General features: G+C 39.7%; 1 protein-coding gene across 1 annotated transcript in view; it reads left to right on the top strand.

The window, feature by feature from the left end:
• The first annotated feature begins 57 nt into the window (after positions 1–57).
• Positions 58–22,173, top strand: part of sirt6 (sirtuin 6) — a 25,297-nt gene continuing 3,181 nt past the window's right edge. Inside the window, exons 1-7 of the mRNA XM_039766963.1 lie at positions 58–265; positions 8,418–8,545; positions 10,802–10,984; positions 13,494–13,553; positions 13,648–13,743; positions 16,441–16,521; positions 16,719–16,842. Of these exons, the coding sequence (XP_039622897.1) occupies positions 200–265; positions 8,418–8,545; positions 10,802–10,984; positions 13,494–13,553; positions 13,648–13,743; positions 16,441–16,521; positions 16,719–16,842 (738 nt within the window). The 5' untranslated portion in view covers positions 58–199. The remainder of the gene's footprint in view (positions 266–8,417; positions 8,546–10,801; positions 10,985–13,493; positions 13,554–13,647; positions 13,744–16,440; positions 16,522–16,718; positions 16,843–22,173) is intronic.

Genomic DNA, 22,173 nt, shown 5'->3' with positions numbered 1-22,173 from the left:
TTTTAAGGATTAGTCTTTGTGTTGTCAATCAGGTTTGGGTCAGCCAATAGAAATGCGAGGGGCGGTTTCTGACGGAATGCTCCGCCCTTACGTGCAACCTGTGCTCTAGCAGGCGAAGGTGTACGATAGTGTTGTGTACAGTATAATATTTTGCACAGGAGAACTATTTACTTCTAAACTCAGGTTAATCGCAGCAAGTATGTCGGTTAATTACGCAGCTGGATTGTCGCCCTACTCCGACAAAGGGAAATGCGGGCTACCGGAGGTAAGACTAGGCCGCATTAACAGCCTCGGGGTTTCTTAATGCCGGAAAACGCTGTGAGTATTCAGTGGAGATACCGGGAAGGAGAGGGCGAATGCAGTAAAAAACGTGTTATTAAATAAAGAGAACTGGAAGATTTGGGTGCCTTTGTAAGTTTTATGATATGAACAGAATGTTTTTGTCTATTAACCAACAATGATAAAGAACAAGTTTATAGAAGCGATCGGCAGTAATACGGACGGGATAGAGAAAGGAGTTTGGGGACATGAACGAGTATTGCATATCCCTTTGCAAATATCAAGAATCATAACAAATACAGCAAGAACTATAGGCACACAGGATGTGAATAAGATAGGGGTCGACAGCGAAAGAACTTGAACCCATTACTCTTTCTAGGAGAAAATCGAAGATGTGCTGTTTAAACAAACTGAAAGGCGGTGCAGCTCAGTATATTATTCTGGCAAATAACACATTTTATTAGTAAAAGGGGCTTCATAGTCAGAAATACGAAAGCAAATGATGAGTTTCCACAAATGTGCATTGACAGAAATCAGGTTTGGGCTCAAATGCAATTTGCATTAAATCACGTTTAATGAGACTGCATGTATTGTTGCACATGGGAAAGAATAATTTGTTCGTCATCCTTGGCTTTTTCCTTGTCAAGAGAAGCTGGGATGCGACAACAGTACTGGATGTAAGCCAGGCACCAGCTTTGGAAGATTCACAAGTGTATCATAGGACACATCCATCCTTTTTCCTCATATATCCAGGGTAGAGTCCCTGGAAAGGGACAAAAGTTATCGTGTGTCTGCAGAGTGGGTTGGAGCACTTACTTGAGTGTATTCCTTTGCTCATTGTTACTCACTAGAAGGCATAATTTTAAATCAATTAAATATAAAATGTACTGCACAATATGTAGAGTACAAGATCAGGTATTTGTTAAAGACCCCTGCAATACTGTGTGCAGTTTTTGCCTGCCTTTTATCCGCCTTCATGTGCAGCCCTTGGCTTTTTCCGTAAACACCTCAATGATAACCCTTGCACCCAATGTCACAGCACAGTTCTACTAATTTAGTCAGATCAGAAGGCGAAAGTGGCCCCAAATTCCTTGCCATTTAAGAAACTGGGAGGATGACTTGTGCAAAAATGACTGCACGTGATATACAAGGATATTTTTTAATAACTTTGTTCCATTCCTTTATGTGGACAGTGAGAAACTATGGTACATTTTGATACCTCCACAACACAAAAATGCATATAGTTCTCCTCCATCAACTTAATGGTTTGGGTTTCCGAAGCTAGAGGGTACAGTCCAGCCACACAAAAAAGGGGCTAGAACTGGGTTACTAGATTTGACAAATACTTTACAGCCCAATCACAGTCAGAATGGTGCCCAGTTCAAAAAAATCTACCCTAGTGTTGATTAATTTGTTTCAAGAAAGTAAACTGCCACCCAAATACCTCTTACCACAAACCTCCGTGATTGGCACATTATTACTTAATTTGCATGATTGGGCGGGTCCAGATAGATTGAGACTATTTTTGCCAAATGGCCAAGTAGGTTTGGAAAATTATTAGTCGGATGGATGGGAGAAGTCTGCTTGAGAGTACAAACTGCAGAGTGAAGCCTTTAAGTGGATTTTCACGGAATAAATATGATGAACGATTTCTAATTAAAAAAAATCCACCACCCGCTTTGTCCTCCCGCTGTTCCAGTTTCCTGCTACAGTTCAAAGACATGCGGTTTATGTGAATTGGCGGTGCAAAAATGGCCACCGTGTGTGTATTCATGTTCACCCTCTGCCATTCTGTCCCAGTGTTTCTTGCTGGAATAGGCTGCAGCTTCTCCATCACCCTGCCCTGGATTGGTGGGTCAGGAAATGGATAGATGGAAGTATGATGAACCGTTTGAAAAAAAAAATATGATAGAAAATTTTGGCCATATGTGTTGCATTTTTTTATTTTCAGGTGAAACAACATAAAATTATTGAAAGGCTGTGTCGGTGTGCACCAGCAAAGGAAAAAAGATTAAAAAGTTATTAGTTGAAAAGGCAAGAACGTAAGAGATGTTTCAGTTGAACAACTGATGAAGGTTATAAACCCAAAATGTCGTGTCTCTTACCTTTTTCCTTTTCATAGAAATATCCATTAGCTTATTTACCTTATCAGAAATGTCCGACTCCACTAAACCCTAACAACACAATTACAGACATTATAATAACATACCAAACATTTTTTTCCTTTTAAAAGAACATGCTGCCAAATGCATAAGTGTATTTAGTAGTTTAATATTTTGTTATAAATGTGGCATTCAAACAAGAAAGGATTACTTAACATGTATGTAACAGGCTTAAACCTTCCTGTTGCCACAAAGAACGGAGATGATTAATTAGTTTAAAATTTAAAATGGTTTTAGATTGCATGTTTTCCAATACTTTTTAAAAATAGCTCTCTATTATAAAAAAAAATTCTTGGAAGGAGACGAGACGTGATTTTCTCGGAGAGACACTTCTATGTTCCGCGAGAGAGATTTAACCACGCCCCAGGCCAGAAATAAAGGACAAAGAGTAGATGACAAAGTAGAATGTCGTAAAGAATTCAAAAATGTTGGTGCGGTACGCATGCAGAGCAGGTTAGAGATAATGGAAGTACGAAAATTCCAAAGTCTCAAAAAAAGGATAGGAAGGATCGCATTAGCGCAAACAAACAGAAATTATTACTCGGTAAAATAACGGAACAGTAAATATGTTTTTCGGATTTAAACTTTAAGTCGGAGACTTGTAGATCGTCTAATTCGTGTTGCAGCAAGAGTTAAAAGATTCCAAAAACGTTGGTGTGGTATGAAGTCCCGTGAGACGGAGACTTATAACATGAGATTGTTTCAAGTCACGCCGTACTTACAACTATTTTCAAAGAAGACCACAGTCCTCTAACCTCAGTCGTGTGAATGCTTTTGTCAGACACGCTTCCTGCGCTCTCAGCTCTTATAAATTACCAGTAACTGTGTACTGCACGATAATGTGCAGTGAATACACTTGACTTGAGCATTCCTAGTTTTCCTCCTCTTTCTCTGTACGTTTAGCATTCATTTGCTCAGAGGTTGATGCGCTTGCTGCTTCCTCTTCTTTTCTCCACCCTAGTGGCCCACTTCTTCTCTTCTATCGTCGTCATCTTTTCGCGTTAAAACTGATTAAGTTAGTTTTTGTATTGCAATTACTTAGTATGTTTTCTTTAATTTTTCACTTAAGCTGGCACTTAAGTCTTCAATCTGCCTCAAGAATGATGAGTGAGGGTGGTAGGGAATGAGAACAATGCCCATACACATGCGCCGCACGGCCGCCCAAGGGCGTACTGGCGAGAGTTGATTCTACAATAAAATAAAATAAAAAGAGTAATAAAAATCATCACCCCAAAAGCTGATAGTAGACATCACATAGTATATGTGTACTAAATTTCAAGTTAATAGGTGAAACGGTTTGTGAGCTACAGGTGATTTAAAACCCTGGACAGACAGACAAACGAACAGCCATGATAGTGTATTATATAAGAAGATATCAGGACAATCATTTTGTACGTTCAAGATGACACGTCAACGACAAAGTGAAGAAGAAAGAGCATGGACAAACATTCGAAAAAGTTGTTTTATTTATTAGAGAGAAAGAAACGATATTCATTTACAGGCAGTTATACGTTGTGTTGTCGCGATGCAAGTCCAAACGTGGTATTAAAATTCAATGCAATCTTGAAGAAAAGTTAATTCCAAATATTGTTTTTACTAAAGTTTTAAAGTAAAAGTGAAAATAATGCATATGTAACAATTCTCTTGAAATTAGCAATCTCTTTAAATTGTATATCCGGTAAACCAAACCCGGGGGTGGGCGAGTGAAGCGAGCAGGAGGTGAAGCCCCCTAGTAAGTTTAAATTTTCTCCACATGCATACAAAATGTGGTCAGGCGGTATAAGATTTATCATGAAATTACATTCTGTACTGCAGTTACCCCAACTCTACATTCCTGATTTAGACACCCATTTATAATAATAATACATTTTATTTGTATGATGCCTTTCCCATGCGCTTTTCATCTTTAGATAACTACTGCGGTGCTGACTTTTATCAATTTTGGGGTAAGACTAGCTGTGACTGAAAGGTCATTGGTTGAGTAAATTGTAACCATCTGTGAAACTGACAGGATTTAAACTTTAAATGAAGGAGGTTGTGTGACATTTCACTGTCATAGGTTGGAAAGAAAAACGGCCCGTTTCATAAGTTTAAAGGGCTTGGAAATGCAAATAGACATTTTATTTTCATGAAAAATATCTCAAAATTGAGAGCCACACCCAAGCAATTTTTTCACACATGGTGGATTTAAAAGAAAAAAAAAAGTCCAATTGGGCGTGAAACTTCCCAATCTGGCATTTATAGGTGAGAAGAGCTTCATGTTTGTGGTTGTTTTTTTGTTGGGTGTTGTGAAAACAGCCAGATACTCCTGCATTGCTGGCTAGGAAAAGTTATGCAGCAGCTTTGTTACAGTCTTGTGGAATGTAAAGACATTTTGTTTTGTCATTTTTAAATATTACAACGCTTGCCTGCATTTGCAGTTGCAGACAATGTCTAGTTGCCAGTGTATTATCAGGTGGAGTAACGGCTCTGCACTGATATCTGGAAGTTTGCTGGTTCAAATCCTGTTACTGTCAGAAGGGAGCCTACTCCGATGGGCCCTTAACCTGAATATTGCCACAGGGGCTCTGTACAATGGCCTCACCCTACGGTCTGACCCCCAATGGTCATGCGAAAAGATAGTATCCCCTAAGGGATTAACAAAGTACAGTGGTACCTCGGTATACGTCCTTAATCCATTCCAGATACTTTGACTTATACCAAACAGGACGTATGCCAAACAAATTTTTCCCATAAGAAATAAAGGGAAAATGATTAATCTTAGGGCTGTTCGATATAACGATATATATCGGATGACAATATGAAAACGTCTATCGCTGCACATTACGCTATCGTTTGTTTCGTGGTGTCGCAAAATAAACAGTTTACGGCAATGTTTTTTTCATTGTTTTGATGGCCACCACGTGGATGCAGACACACTAGCCTGGCTGATGAAGACGAGGCAACACCAGGTAGCTCCACACAGAAGGACCTTGTTCCTAAACGAGGGGCTACCTCTGTAGTATGGAGATGGTTTGGATTTGAAAAGTCTGACACGGACCAGAAAACGGTACTGTGCAAATTATGCTGCAAACCGATCGCTACCACAGACTCCAACACGACAAACCTCTTCTACCACCTCCGCAAAAAGCACGTGAGCGAGCATGCAGAGAGTTTACAACTGAGAGGCAGGCCACGTAGGATATTACAGTTGTAAAGGTACTATTTAAACGAGCATGTTAAAAGCTTGGAAGATTAATTGCTACCAAAACAATTTGCTTAAGGCATAATTTTCCTGCAGCGCTTTGCTGTCAGCGTTAATCTTGTTAAAATTACGTTTACGCCACAACTGCATTAACACGGCAAATCTCCGTTAACGAGTTACCGCGGATCGCCCGTGCTTGGGGCTGGGACGGCATCAACACGTTAGCGCCTTCCAGTCCCACGCACGGGGCGATCAGCTGTAACTCATTAACGGAGATTTGCCACACTACGATGTGCAAATTAACATTTTACTAGAATGTAGCCTAAAAATATTATATTTAATATTATATATTTAATATATTTTTGTCGTAAGCCTTATTGCTGCTACAGTTTGAAGTACAATGTTTACATTTGGTTTTGACAGTTAATGTTAGACTTGTATTTATTTTGTTTAAAGGGTTTATTGGCCTTATATAGTTTAGTTGTTAGTGTTTTGATCCTTTTATATTTAATATATGTTGTGAGAGTTATTGCTGCTACAGTTCACATTTTGTTTATGTCAGGCATTTTATATAGCAGTATTTTATATTGGGCCTTTAGTAATTTGTTTTTAAAAAGTGTTTTATATTTGATACATTAACATTTTATGTTTACATTCTAAGTCAAACATTTGCTCGAATGTTCTAAATAAAAGAACAGAAATAATTACAAGTTGAGTACTTCTCATTTTTGATTTTTTTAATTTAAATGAAAAAAAAAAGGAGTGGTGATTATATAAACTATTTACTGAATACAAAGAAAATGTACTATATCGTGATATCGGGATATGAAATGAAATATCGGGATATAAGATTTTGGTCATATCGCACAGTCCTAATTAATCTGTTCCCATGGAAAAAATGCAATTGTTATTGGCATATTATACATTGATGGGGCTGTATAAAATAATTTACACTGCTTAATACTAAAATACATAAATACAAAAGCAATTAGATGAAATAAATGAAAATTTAACCTCACTTTACTTTTTAATAACGTCTTTGTTTTTCACAATAGTAGATACCATCGTTCTCGGCATACGGTATGCAGTAACCATGTCCAGGATACGCATGCCACCTTTGTACTTTTCAAAAATCAATTCCAATTTACGCGAAAAAACACAGAATCGCGTGAAAATTCACATAGTTATAGCACGGGTTTTTCATTGAATGCTAGCAACTGGCGTACTGACGCTCGTGGGCAGTCGTGGCTTTGTCTCAAGAGAGGTAAACAAGGTTAGCGCGAGTCATATTTCAAACAAAGGTCGTATGCCAAGGAAAGTTTTTCACGTCCAAACAGGACGTATACCAAGTTGGACTTATTCCAAAGCGAATGTATACCGAGGTACCACTGTATATCAAATCAAATATCAAATTTAAATATTTCACAACCGTAATATGTTGGCATTGATTAAAGGAAAATATCAGAATGTGCATATGTGTTGCCTGACCAATGTGTTATCCTCCTTTACAGTGAGCCCCTATTAGAACACGTATCAGTGCCTTGTCTGTCTTAATTTGTGTTACGTCACAGTGATCTCCACCAGCATTGTCAAATACCAAGCTACTGTACACACTCTGTGACCAGTGAAGGCTGGCAAACCATCCAAGCAACATTTCACTACGTGCCTTTTCTTTTTTGCACTAGAGAACTCTAATGCTACAACGTCTGCTTTCTTTTCATTTTCTTTTAAGTGATCACTGTGGTGACCTTTAATGGTTGGCTTGCACTGTCTAGTCTTGAATGGGAATAACTGACTGGACCTGTGAACAACAACAACATTAATAAAATTGGCTCCTGCCAAGGAAAAGACTGAACTGCTATGAAGAATGTCTAGCAAAGAGCTTCTTCTTCTTTTTATTCTTGATTACAGGGAGTGAGGTTCAAGGAAAAGAAAAGCAGAACCGTAACTGCCTAAACAAATGCAAAGAGAGTGGAGCAATGTTGAAAGAGCGTGGCTTTGAAAAAGCATTTGACCCCCTCTGATTTATTTATTTATTTTTTTTTGCATTTGACCTTTCGTTGGTTGTACCCCTATTTAAAAAGAAGTCTTGAATGAAGATATGGCATAAAAATTTGACATGCTCCTGACAGACAACAAGATGTGAAGTTAGCAGAGAACCCGTAACAACTTCAAGGAATTAGCACCCTTCTCTTGCATCAGCTAAGGTCGGTGTTCACAATCTGGACGAAAGTGGGACCTGTAGCAGTACTGCTCAGTAATAAAAACATACAAGAAGCTCACATTTTCCAAAACACACTTGGGTGATTTACAATAGCTCTATAACAATTTTTAATGAAGAGATGAACCAAAAGCTGAATTTTATGGATAACGCGGGTCCTGTTTAAAGAGATGCTTTACTGCTCAATTTTCTTACAAACTCCCAAGCCTCTAGTCTTTCTACGGCGCCCTATATATTTATAAGGCTTAGGACACCCTAACAGTGTCGGACCATTTGCTCTGTTATGGCCTCATGCATTACCATTATCAGTGCACCCTCACCCAAGGCTTCTTAAGGTTCTGCTCCAGTCTTGTACTGTATAAACCTTCGTGCGGCCGTAGTCTACACTAGAGTGTATGATATGCCTGAGCACTGCTCTACTCACTGTGCTTAAATCCACATCCTTAAGTTTGATTTGTTTGTCCAGTATTACAATTTTATTGTAGAAAAAATACAGCCAAAGCTGACACTGCAGACAAATATGAAATGGTACTTACGTATACATGTGCCGTCTTTACGTTTGTGTTGGCAGAACTTTGACTCACCTGAGGATTTGGAGAAGAAAGTCCTGCAGTTGGCAGAGATGGTCAGAAGTGCTAAGTTTGTTGTCTTCCATACTGGGGCTGGCATCAGCACCTCATCAGGAATTCCAGACTTCAGGTATCCTCAATGCTGCGTTTTTCTTTTTTCTTTTGTATTTTGGCTGGTAGGTATTGTGATTTTTTTCTTGAGTAATACACTTGAAATAACCAGAAGAGTAGTTGTGTAAAATTTCTTTCTAGACCTGTGGTTTTCCTCGCTTGGAATCTGAATGGCTTCATTATCTTCAAGTTTTAGGCACTTTCCTCAACCTTGTCGTAAAATTACAAAGACTCATTCCTAAAGGGGGAAGGGGTTCTTAACCATCAATCCATTGATGTTATTATCAATAATGTAACAGTAATATTACATTACTTTGTCTAAATTAGAAATAATGACATACAAAATATTTATTAACTTACAGTCCCTGACAAAAGTCTTGTCGCTTGTGTACAAATTGACCTGAAGTGCCGCTAAAATATATTTCTAATCAAGATTTTGTTACAAGAAATGGGTCATTTCAATCCCATCAGCTTTTGTAATAATGTTTCAGTGCAAAACGAAACTGACAAAAAGTATTCTAATATTCACAGCTTAGTAAAGCCCATTGAGTCAATTTTTGGCAGGACATAAGTGTTGTCGCCTTGTCATATGAGCTTCACCTGTGACTAATAATGGATCAATTAGGTCTCAGGTGTGTATAAAAAGAACCCCAATACACTAGACCTTCACATCAACTGCAACTAGACCTCTGCAAACATGCCTAAGATTCACCCTGAGACTAAAGTGTCGATTATCAAGAGGCTGAAGACCAAATCCACTGCAGATGTGGCAAACGCCTTCAATGTGTCTCAGCGTCAAGTTCAGAGGATAAAAAAAAGATTTGAAGAGACTGGAGACGTTTTTGACAAGCCCAGGTCAGGAAGACCCTGCAAGACAACTGCTCGAGAGGACCGTTTGTTGGCTCGAAAAATCCAAGGCCAGCCCATTTTCCACTGCAGCAGAGCTCCACGAGACCTGGTCACCTGAAGTCCCTGTGTCAACCAGAACAGTTTGTCGGATTCTGTCTCGAAATGGCCTCCATGGTCGAATCGGTGCCCATAAGCCAGCACTAAACAAAAGACAATTGAAAACCATGTGGCATTTGCCAAGGCCCACAGCCTGCTAAAAGGATGGACGCTGGAAAAGTGGCAGAAGGTGGATTTTTCAGATGAATCTTCTGTTGAATTACACCACAGTCACCGCAAATATTGCAGGAGACCTACTGGAACCCGCATGGAGCCGAGATTTACCCAGAAAACAGTGAAGTTTGGTGGAGGCAAAATCATGGTCTGGGGTTACATCCAGTATGGGGGTATGCGAGGGATCTGCAGGGTGGAAGGCAACATCAATAGTCTAAGATACCAAGAAATCTTAGCTACGTCTTATATTCCCAACCATAAAAAAGGCCAAATTCTGCAGCAGGATGGTGCTCCATCGCATACTTCCATCTCCACATCAAAGTTCCTTAAAGCGAAGAAGATCAAGATGCTCCAGGATTAACCAGCACAGTCACAAGACTTGAACATCATTGAGCATATGTGGGGTAGGATGAAAGAGGAAGCATGGAAGACGAAACCAAAGAATATTGATGAACTCTGGGAGGCATGCAAGACTGTTTTCTTTGCTATTCCTGATGACTTCATCAATAAATTGTATGAATCCTTGCCAAACCGCATGGATGCTGTGCTTCAAGCTCATGGAAGTCATACAAGATATTAAATTTGGATCTCACAGCACCACTACTTCATTTGCTGACATATTTTTGGATTTGCAGTAAAGTTGTTAATTTTCTGTTTAGGCGACAAAACTTTTGTCTTGCCCAAATTTGACCTTTCTGTCTTGATTAAATGATAAATCTTTTTTCAGTGAAACTAATTTATTTCAGTGCATTAAACATCATTTGGGAGGGCTTTAGCTTTTCATATGAGCTATTTCTAACACCAGTTGATTAATTAAAAGTCAGGTTAATAGCAGGAGTTTCTACAAAATAGAGAAGCGACAAGACTTTTGTCAGGGACTGTATATGCAAAATTTCACACAACAACAACTACTGTTACTGTTCTTACGGTATTTCTTTTTACTATGTACACATGCCAGTGAATTTGACTTGCATAGCACAAGGCTGTTTAATTCCTTTTTCAGGCTTTTCTGTCTCAGGCTGTGTGTAATATGCAGAGATGATCAAGTTGCCCTGCTGTTACTGTATTGATTGCTTGTCAGTACTTAAATGTAAAAATGTTTAGCACATTTTGACTTGCTCATCAACATCTGGATATGTGTTGGTTTGATTTTAAGGGGTCCAAATGGTGTCTGGACCATGGAGGAGAAAGGTCTGTCTCCGAAGTTTGACACTACGTTTGAAGAGGCAAGGCCAAGTGTAACCCACCTGGCTTTGTTAAGTTTACAGAGAGCAGGCATCCTTCGTTACCTCATCAGCCAGAATGTAGATGGACTGCACGTCCGATCGGGCTTTCCCAGGTATGGAGGCCCTAAATGGTTTGGTGTATATTGTATATCCCCTTTTAAATAGCTTTTATGCATTCTGATACAGGTGTCTGGGACATATTTAATGCATATGCAGTTTCTTTCTTCATCCAAGTATTTTTTTTTCTTTTCATTTTCTAAAAATTGGTTCTTCATCAGAAAGGGGAAGAAAAAGTGCTGTGAAATGTCTGGCATCATTTCTGAATATAAATTTGTAGGGAATTTAATTGCAATGTTAAGCCCAGTATTGAAATAACCAAAACATTAACAGGGATGTGTATTATTTGCTGCTGCTAAACTGAGAATTAAGTTGAAATGAGGTGCAGAAAACTCAGATATTGTGGTGCATCTATTACTTTAAATTTCAGGATTTGAAGAGTATCTTGTGTTATGAAAATGTTTGTAAAATGGTAATACACAAACAAGATGGAAACTAAAGAGCACCATTTAAGTTTAGGGAAGACTAGTTTTTGGTCATTCGCTTTCATCAAGAGAAGAATGCTGTGTATTATGATAAAATGCACAACTCGCTGCTATTTATTATAATGCTATATTTTAAAGAAAGTTAGGAATTGAGAGTAAACAATCAGAAAAAAAGTCTGCAAATTGTATAAAGTTTTCCAGTGCAAGCACTGGACACTTCAAAGACCAGATCTCAATGCTTGTATGAGATCAATGAAGATTTCTCCTTCAAATCTGTTTGGCCAGTGTTTGACAAAATATATTGTACTACCCACCTAACTTTAGAAAGTGGAAAACTTCAACGTTTATTTGTATAGCACATTTTCATACAAATGATGTAGCTCAAAGTGCTTCAATGCCTGTTACACTTGTTAGTGTGTTTGTTTGGCTGACAGAGGCATTATTGTGTAGTAGAAGCATTACAAATGTCTACTGGTTACCACGATCGAAACCTGTTCTGCTATTGCATTTGTGTTGCAGATCTGAAGTGTGGCCATCTAGTGGCAGTCATGCGCTTCACTAAAATGATTTGCGTTTGTTTCATGCTGATCTCTCATGCAGTCATTAATTCAACTTTGCACAGTGTTTCTAAGCTTGGCTCCCCCAAGTGTTTGTCTAGGTCTCTACTCTGTTGATTAGCTAAAGTCTCAGGCAACCTAAACTTTAATGGGGATGATTTGAATAAGATTTTTGATGTAGCATATAATTTAATGCTAACATATAGTTATTTATGCATAGAGTAATACACACATATACAGATACTTGCATATTATTTAAACAAATAGGGAGATGCCAACCCCAGTGTTAACATTCTCACTCAATTAAACTTTGAAATAAATGAATTTAAAAGTTTCTGGCCAAGTAAGAGGGTGCTCAAGTATCCGATTAAATCTTCAACCTGATGTTTGAAGAAGGATTCTCTATGGAACAGTAGAAGAAACAGGTGTAGTGATGCTCAAGTTGTGTAGACAAGAGAGAAAAGGAACTATAGTGTGGTCCAGATCTAATTATGCAATTTTCATTACGCTGTAACTTAAGTTTATTACATTGAAAATCACCCAAAAAATCCTGGACCATCGAGAAGTGTGCGAACTGACGACATTAAGAATCGTCTCTGCGCTGAACTTTAATCATCCCCGCATAAATCAAAAGTCATCCAGACGATCTTGATCTGGACCACCCTGTATTGTTGGAGTAGCAAGTCCTTTTCCTTGATTGTCCTTTGGCCTCATCAGTTCGGTTGCATTTCCAGAGAGTGCTGTGTGAAGATGAGGCTAGTTTTCCCCTCTCCAGAAGGAATATATTGCAAGGTGGGTCCTGAGGTTTGGACAGGCTGCACAGGTGTTTTTTCTGTCTTTACCCTGCTGAATGGATAGAAGTCTCAGAAGTGTAATTTTAACTGGAGTCAGTAAGGGGTGGCATAGCCAGGTTGTCCATTCCAGTTAGGCAAAGCAATTGAATTTCTGTAGTAGATGCTATAATTCAAAATTTTATCAAAGTAGTTAAATATGGAGGAAAATTTAATACTGACTCACCGATGGTCAAGGGAAACGTGATTTGAGGTGGGGAGGTGCCAGTTTGGGGGTATCAGGATAGCAGAACAAGTATTTCCAACCAGATCTCCAGCTCTTTGTTAAGAAGGCCTAAGGGGCACTGACAGTCACAATGAAGTCTCCTTTTGTTTAGAGTGTATAGTCTGATTTTTGTTTTATTTAAATTCTGTTTCACTGTTACAATTTATACTGTATTGGTGCAATGCATGTGTATGTGTTTGAGTGGGCAGATATGGCTATAAATTTGCATTTTATTTTATTGGTGGAGGCTTTCTCAGCAGCTGTCTCTCTGGTAACCCAGCAGTGGTGCCACTACAATGACAGGCCTCTCATCCAGAGTGACAGCAGCACTTTAATGGAGCTCCCACAGAGTTGAATAATCATGCTTCTCCGGACGTCAGAACCAATTTAATAAAACGCATCCATTTGCTAAAGTGATCTTCAGTCCTTTTCATTTTATTTATTTATTTACGTTTTACCTCCTACAGAGAGCTTCTCTCTGAACTCCACGGGAATATGTTTGTGGAAGAGTGCACTAAATGTGGCAAGTATGTTCCAATCCTTGTGTTCCTCACGTCTATTCTGGCTTCTTATCCATAGTGAAATTTGTTTTTAAAATGCCTTTTTTTTTCTTTTCTTCAGGCAGTTTGTTCGAGACACAGTGGTGGGCACTATGGGGTTAAAAGTCACAGGTCGTCTATGTGATGTACCCAAGTCTCGTGGGCTGAGGGCCTGCAGGTAATCTTGTTTGCCTTTGTTTCTCTGTTTTCTCATTGCGTGCTATTGGTGGGAGATGTTACTGAGGTGTTTGACTTTGTGGTTATTGGTTGTACTGTATATATGTGTGTTCATGTGACATCATGAATGTCTATTTTGTCTTGGTAGAATCCCCTTTTGTATTATTATGTAGCCTTTGTCAAAATACCTCAAATCTCACAGACTTACCATTGTTTCTAAGGTATTGTACCATATAACTTCTCCCCACCTTCCCTTCTACATTTATAACCTCAGGCAATTACAGTTAGGTCCATAAATATTTGGACAGAGACAACTTTTTCTAATTTTGGTTCTGTACATGACCACAATGAATTTTAAATGAAACAACTCAGATGCAATTGAAGTGCAGACATTCAGCTTTAATTCAGTCGGTTGATCAAAAAGATTGCATAAAAATGTGAGGCAACTAAAGCATTTTTTAACACAATCCCTTTATTTCAGGGGCTCAAAAGTAATTAGACAAATTAAATAACTGGAAATAAAATGTTAATTTCTAATACTTGGTTGAAACCCTTTGCTGGCAATGACAGCCTGAAGTCTTGAACTCATGGACATCACCAGATGTTGGGTTTCCTCCTTTTTAATGTTCTGCCAGGCCTTTACTTCAGCGGCTTTCGGTTGCCGTTTGTTTGTGGGCCTTTCTGTCCGAAGTTTAGACTTCAACAAGTGAAGTGCATGCTCAATTGGGTTAAGATCAGGTGACTGACTTGGACATTCAAGAATTTTCCACTTCTTTGCTTTAATAAACTCCTGGGTTGCTTTGGCTGTATGTTTTGGGTCATTGTCCATCTGTATCATGAAACGCCCAATCAATTTGACGCATTTAGCTGGATTTGAGCAGACAGTATGTCTCTGAACACCTCAGAATTCATTCGGCTGCTTCTGTCCTGTGTCACATCATCAATAAACACTAGTGTCCCAGTGCCACTGGCAGCCATGCAAGCCCAAGCCATCACACTGCCTGACTGCACCGTGTTTTACAGATGATGTGCTATGCTTTGGATAATGAGCTGTTCCACGCCTTCTCCATACTTTTTTCTTGCCATCATTCTGGTAGAGGTTGATCTTGGTTTCATCTGTCCAAAGAATGTTTTTCCAGAACTGTCTGCCAGATGTTCTTTAGCAAAGTCCAATCTAGCCTTTCTATTCTTGAGGCTTATGAGTGGCTGGCACCTTGCAGTGCACCCTCTGTATTTACTTTCATGCCGTCTTCTCTTTATGGTAGACTTGGATATCGATACGCCTACACCCTGGAGAGTGTCGTTCACTTGGTTGGCTGTTGTGAAGGGGTTTCTCTTCACCATGGAAATGATTCTGTGATCATCCACCACTGTTGTCTTCCGTGGATGTCCAGGTCTTTTGCGTTGCTGAGTTCACCAGTGCTTGCTTTCTTTCTGAGGATGTACCAAACTGTAGATTTTGCCACTCATAATATTGTAGCGATTTCTCGGATGGGTTTTTTCTGTTTTCACAGCATAAGGATGGCTTCTTTCACCTGCATGGAGAGCTCCTTTGACCACATGTTGTCTGTTCACAGCAAAATTTTCCACATGCAAGCACCACACCTCAAATCAACTCCAGGCTTTTTATCTGCTTAATTGATAATGACATAACGACGGACTTGACAGCACCTGCCATGAAATAGCCTTTGAGTCAATTGGCCAATTTCTTTTGAGCCCCTGAAATGAAGGGATTGTGTTAAAAAAATGCTTTAGTTGCCTCACATTTTTATGCAATCGTTTTGTTCAACCCACTGAATTAAAGCTGAAAGTCTGCACTTCAATTGCATCTGAAATGTTTCATTTAAAATTCATTGTGGCAATGTACAGAACCAAAATTAGAAAAAAGTTGTCTCTGTCCAAATATTTATGGACCTAACTGTAGGTGTAGTAAAAGACAAGCAGGAGTTAAGTTACACTTTAAATAATGTATTATTGATAATATTCATAAATAATAACAACATGCAAAGTATGTTTGAATATTGGCAACCATACAACTTGAAAAATGGTGATGTGTAGTTTCAGGCGGCATACTGACTTGTTTGTTACTTAAAATGTCTCCAGTTAAGGCATCAGTTGTGGTCAGCTTTTTTCAGAACAGGCCGCATGCTTGTCTCAATATGGCTGCTGAGCTGTGCTCCTCAATGTGTTGTCCTTTTCAGTTCATGGTGTGTGAGATGATCTTTCATCAGTTTGTTTTTGTAATTTTCTGTCAAACCCCTAGAGCCAATAGGGTGTCATGGTACTTAAAGGTTTCTAATCCAAGCCAGTTCCAAACATCCATACTTTAGATAAATGGGGAAGGGGGCGGACAGAATACCTTCACACCTGCCCTCCAAACCATGTGTTAAGGAAAAGCTTTGCAGTTAGGCAGCCTGACTTTCTTGAGGGTGTTAACTGAGAGACTTCAGCAGAGAAATATTAGCCTAACTTGTTTTTTGGCACTTCTCCCAACCCTGTCGTAAAATTACAAAGAGACTCATTCCCAAAGGTTATCATCAATAATGTAACACTAATATTACATTGCTTTGTCTAAGTTTCAAATAAAGACTTACAAAATATTTATTAACTTGTATGCAGAATTTCACCTCACAACAATGTCAATGAGGAGCCGGGGCTTTGAGTTTTCTATTTTTGTCCACTTTTCCATTTTCTGCAGGGGAAAGCTGAGGGACACCATTCTTGACTGGGAGGACTCATTGCCGGATCGGGACCTCAATCTTGCTGATGAGGCATGCAGGTAAGTGTTGCCATTGTATTCCTCATTTGATCAGTGCTAGACGGATGATTGTACTAAAATATCTAACATTCATGTTTTCTCAAGGAAAGAGTGCAGTTTTATGTTTCCAGTCTATTCCATCTGTTTAACTTATCCATTTGGAAAGGCGCAGACAAACATAAGCTCTGACTCAGAGTGACTAAATCTGTTTCCTACAGGAAGGCAGACCTGGCTATCACTTTGGGCACATCACTGCAGATAAAACCCAGTGGGAATCTGCCACTCATCACAAAACGCAAAGGGGGCCGCCTTGTCATTGTGAACTTGCAGCCCACCAAACACGTAAGTGATCCTTATACTGTAATGCCCTTGCAGCAAAGATCTGTCTCAGTTTTGGCAGACCTGGTTCCGTACAGTTGGTGACTAATTTATACATTTTATGTAGAAGTAGGCAAACTTGGTAAGGGAGGACAGCAATTTCTGGTTTTTGCAGCTTTGTTATTCATTAGCTGCTTTTGTTACTTACAATATGTGTTCTTTTTAAAAAGCTCTTAGAAGTGTGACATTTGGCTCCCTCTAAAATATCTATGCAGGTTTCAGTAATTCACTGAAACAATCAAGCTGTATCATTTCTATTCTCCTTCGGCTAAACGGTTGATTTCTTGAAAGACGGGTCACTTAGGATGAGTCAAAACTGGCATGAATGACAAATGTTACTGGTTACTAATATTACTGTCCCTACATACTGCATGCCATATCTATTTTGTGTGAAAGGTGCACACTGAATATTTATACCTATATAACATGTATATAGTGCCTGCATATACAGTATGTGTGTATACATATTTGTATATATTTATCTTGTCAACTTTGGTCTTAGAATTGTACACGAAACTGGAAAAGGGAACTATGTTTCCAAGGTACAGAATCTTTATTGCTGACCTGGCAGATGCAGACACAAGACTTTATTCAAAAAGGGATTATCTTCAACAGGCAAGCACACAGGTTGCAGCTCTCCTCTCCTGGTTAACAGAACGTAAAGTCTTCTTCATCGAGTGGGTTCAGTGGCTCGGAAGCAGCGACTGGGGCAGATGCAGACTGAGGGAGAGTGGACAGGAGAGAGAAACATTAGGTTGGTCAGGGCTGGGACTTTTAAATGTTCTAAACGTTGTGCGAGAAGCACGTTGTGTGGTAAGCCTGCAGCAGGTCCCGCAAAGGATTGGTAAGAGTGTGTTTGCTTTTCATTGAAATAGTCATAAGAGGAAGTTTCTGAAGGGCAATTGTGTTTCTTTGCCATAGGTTTACTGTTTAACAGAGAGGCGGCTAATTGGCGGTGACCCTAGTGACACCCCTTCTCTCAGCTTTGTTACACTTGTGTGAACTAAGCGACATTCCAAACTGGGCTCGGCCAGTCTCTTAACTCTCTCATTTAATTTAACACACATTTAAATGGGACTCAGTGCAAGTACAATTCAAGGCTAATACTAAAAGTGCCAGACGTGGCTGAAATGTGGCTGTCCAATGAAAATGCCATTAACAGACATTTGAACATGAACCCAGCATATGCATGCTTGAAAAGAAGAACATGCAAACAATAAATTAGACTTTGTGACCAACACCCTCTGAACCCCATCTCTTCGAATACCAACCATCCACCTCTCCTCCCTCCTTATTTGCTATATATTGCTTTGGGTTCCTGTAGGTCTAATCATTTTCCTCTGGTGCTGATTCCTGGTAGGAATTGAAAGTTTAGGATTAAAAAAAACAATTTTAAGGTACGTGATTCATTTGCTCCCTTTGTGGATTTCCAGCTACGAATAAAAAGTAATATAATAATATAAAATGTTACACAAATACCCATCTAGTAGTGTATTGCGTCAGTATTAATGCATCTGTGCCTACTGGACATGCACTCACTTGTTCTACACCAGTAACATTGGCACCTAATAAGGTCTTTGCCTGGTGAAGTCCATTCAGTACAAAGTCTGGCAAATAGTGCATTTTTAAATAAAATTCTGTGCATCAGAGCTATATTCGTATTTGATTTGGTTGGTTGTGCCTACCTGTTAGCGTGTATGATTCTCACCATTCTCATTTGGCCCTTTTGATTCACAAGTGGTTTTTACCCCACTGGATTGCCAGTCACTGGAGTTTTTTTTGTTTTTTTTTAAACTTGTTGTGCCATTCTTAATGAACCTTTGAAAGGTTGTGCATGAGATGGGTATGTATATGTATGCGTATATACGTATATATATGTATGTATGTGTATATATAAAAAATAGTAGCCATCCCGCACGACTTCACCCACGTAGTAGTGAAACGGGACAGTGAGGTAGGCCCTACCCAGCTCCCTACTCCTGACGTCATGCTTCCCCATCCCCTCGGCCTGCAGCCGCTGTCTTGGATTAGCGTGAATATATTGCTCCTGAAAGAGAACTATGATTCTTGGCGCGATGAGAGAAGTCGCAAAATCAACCGGAATGTTCAAGCAAATTAAGAAAAAAACCTGATCTAAATCCATTAAGTAGTTCTTTCGTTCGCTAGCTAGCTAAGTGATGGTAAGGAACACCCCAAGGGTGGCGCTTGAGTGAGGAGGGCCACGTCCCCCTCCTCCTCCCCTCAGCCCTCTGCGTGTCTCTCTGAATTATGCAAATAAATCAGTACCATAAGTGAACTATAGTACATAGTGCAATGAGAGAAGTCGCAAAATCAACCAGAATGTTCAAGCAAATTATAGAAAGAAAGAAAAAAAAACCCAGATCGGTTAAGTAGTTCTCCCGTGAAAAGCAGACAGACGGACATTGAATAATATATATATATATATATATATATATATATATATATATATATATATAATATGTGAGAGACAGCCAGTGTCCTTACCCAGCCAGGATGACTTTAGGATGGAAGGAAAGGGGAGGCAAATTACATGGGTCTTTGTCTCCCTCAGCATGCTAGATGGCAGTGAGCTCAGGCATGGGTGCTTGCAGAGCATGCCGGGTATTGAAGTCCTGGAGAACAGCCCTGTTGGGTCCTGTATGGGCTGCCAGGGGAAGGTGCAGGATTGGGGAGTCCCTACGTCATGGGGTTTCTGCCTCACCCAGAAATGCTTACGGACTGTGCATGCAGAAGACTGGAAGCACTTCTAGGATGGCTAAAATAAAAGGAACTGGCTACCTTGCGTCATCAAGTCAGACTTGGGTGGAAACTGGACGAAGCTTGCAAGGAGGAGTGCAGGAGGCAGTGACAGACCAAGAGAAGGAAGACAAAGAGTGTGTTTGTTTTGCTAAACAGTGCTTATTACATATACTTGTGGCTGTACTGTGTGTGTGTGTATATATATATATATATATATATATATATATATATATATATATATATATATATATATATATATATAAACTAGAATCTGAAATCTCTCCTTTATACTTTTATATGTAGAATAGTATTTAGACTATTTGCAACATTACTCCAAATTGTGTACAGTTGCATCCTGTTTGCGTTTGTTACCTTTGAGATGTATCTAAACCTTTATTGGAGTGCACCTGTGGAAAACTGAATTGTTTAGAAAGACATTCACGTATCTTTGTATATAAGAGAAGAACTGTAGGAAGAATGATCATCTCAACAGGACTCCATCAATGAAGCATTTATGACAGAGTGGTTGGATGGAAGCCACTCTTGAATAAAATGCATTTAAAGAACTCTTGAGAGCATGAGGACAAAAGATTCCCTGCTATGATCAGACTAAAATGGAACTCTTTGGGAAGAACTTTATGTTCTGTGTCAGGTAAAGGCCAGGCACTGCTCATCACCTGCCTAATATACCCCTAAAGTAAAGCATGGTGGTGCTTCTCAGCAGCATCAACTGGGAGACTGGTCAGAATGGAGGGGAGAATGACCATACCCAAATATAGAGAGGTCCTTCAAGAAAATCTGCTCCAGAGTGCACACGTTTGCACACTGTAGCGATGGATCACCTTTCGGCATTACAATGACCCAAAGCAGACAGCAGAGACAACACTGGAGTGGCTTCTGGACAAGGATCTGTGGAGCCAAAGCCCAGACTTAAACCCTATATAACATCTGTGAGGAGACCCAACAATGGCAGTTCACAGGTGCTTCCTATGCAAAATAATGGAGCTTAAGAGCTTGAATTTAAATCTATAGTACAGTAAAGTGTACATAAAGTGAAGAGTGAGAAATATTTTCAAAACACTCAAGTACAGACCTATAAATACCTGGGAGTGCAGGTGGATGATAAATTGGACTGCACTGCCAATACTGATGCTCTATGCAATAGAGGACAGAGCCAACTATACTTCCTTAGAAGGTTGGCGTCTTTCAACATTTGCAATAAGATGCTGCAGATGTTCTACCAGGCGGTTGTGGCGAGCGCCCTCTTCTACGCGGTGGTGTGCTGGGGAGGCAGCATAAAGAAGAGGGATGCCTCACGCCTGGACAAACTGGTGAGGAAGTCAGGCTCTATTTTAGGCACAGAGCTGGACAGTTTGACATCCGTGGCAGAGCGACGGGCGCTGAGCAGGCTCCTGTCAATCATGGAGAATCCACTGCACCCACTGAACAGGATCATCTCCAGACAGAGGAGCAGCTTCAGCAACAGACTGCTGTCACCGTCCTGCTCCACTGACAGAATGAGGAGATCGTTCCTCCCCCACACTATGCGATTCTTCTATTCCACCCCTTGTAAACGTTAACATTATACAAAGTTATTGTCTGATATGCCTGCGTTTTTATCACTTTTTAATTTAATATTGTTTTTTATCAGTGTGCTAATGCTGGAGTATGTGAATTTCCCCTTGGGATTAATAAAGTATCAATTTCTCTATCTATCTATCTATGCAGTTCATTTATTGTTTACAGAATTACAGCTTTTATGTGTGAGGTTGTAAGTAGTTAAAGGGCTTTGGATGTACACCAGTAAATATTTGTCTAGGAGACCTTTCTTCTTTCAAGCATGATGAAGATAACAGGCTTACAAAGCTTTCTGTGATTATGATGGCAATGAGCGCTACATACTGTATAAATATGTAGATATATAAGTATAGAACAGCCATTTGATATTGTAAGTCACTAGGGGTCACTGTCACTCCTTTAACCCCAACAGTCACATATACACTCCTTCTAATGCTACTTCATCTTAAACAGTGCCTCCAAAGCACCACAGCCACAATAAACACAAAAACACTTAACACAAATATTTATAAATCAAATTTCTCCTCCACACCTCCCAGCAAGCTCTGTCACACTCCTCCTGACTCCAGCTTGCGTGCTGGGTCTTCAGCCATCCTTTGAATAGTGCTTCTGTTCTTCCTTCCACGTGACTTGCCAGCACTTCCGGGTCAGATGGAGAATTCAAGTTCTTTAGTCAGCCTGGAAGTACTTTGGGCTATAAGGAAAGCATGAGTTCCCAGGTCCCTTGATAACTCCACCTGGCGACACCCACGGCATGTCACCCAACAGGGCTGAGATTCTGAAATCCCAGGATGCCCTGCAGAAATCCGGGGCACCTCTATACTTCAGGGAAGCTGCCATCTAGTGTTTTGGGGGAGGCAGTGTCACCAAGTCCACATCCTTCCCCCATCCTTCCATTCCAGGGGCGTCCCGGCTTGGTTGAACTGCCTGCCATCTATATATATATATATATATATA

Source organism: Polypterus senegalus, chromosome 10, assembly GCF_016835505.1.
Source record: "Polypterus senegalus isolate Bchr_013 chromosome 10, ASM1683550v1, whole genome shotgun sequence".
Lineage (NCBI taxonomy): Eukaryota > Metazoa > Chordata > Cladistia > Polypteriformes > Polypteridae > Polypterus > Polypterus senegalus.
This window is presented reverse-complemented; position numbering and strand designations above follow the sequence as displayed.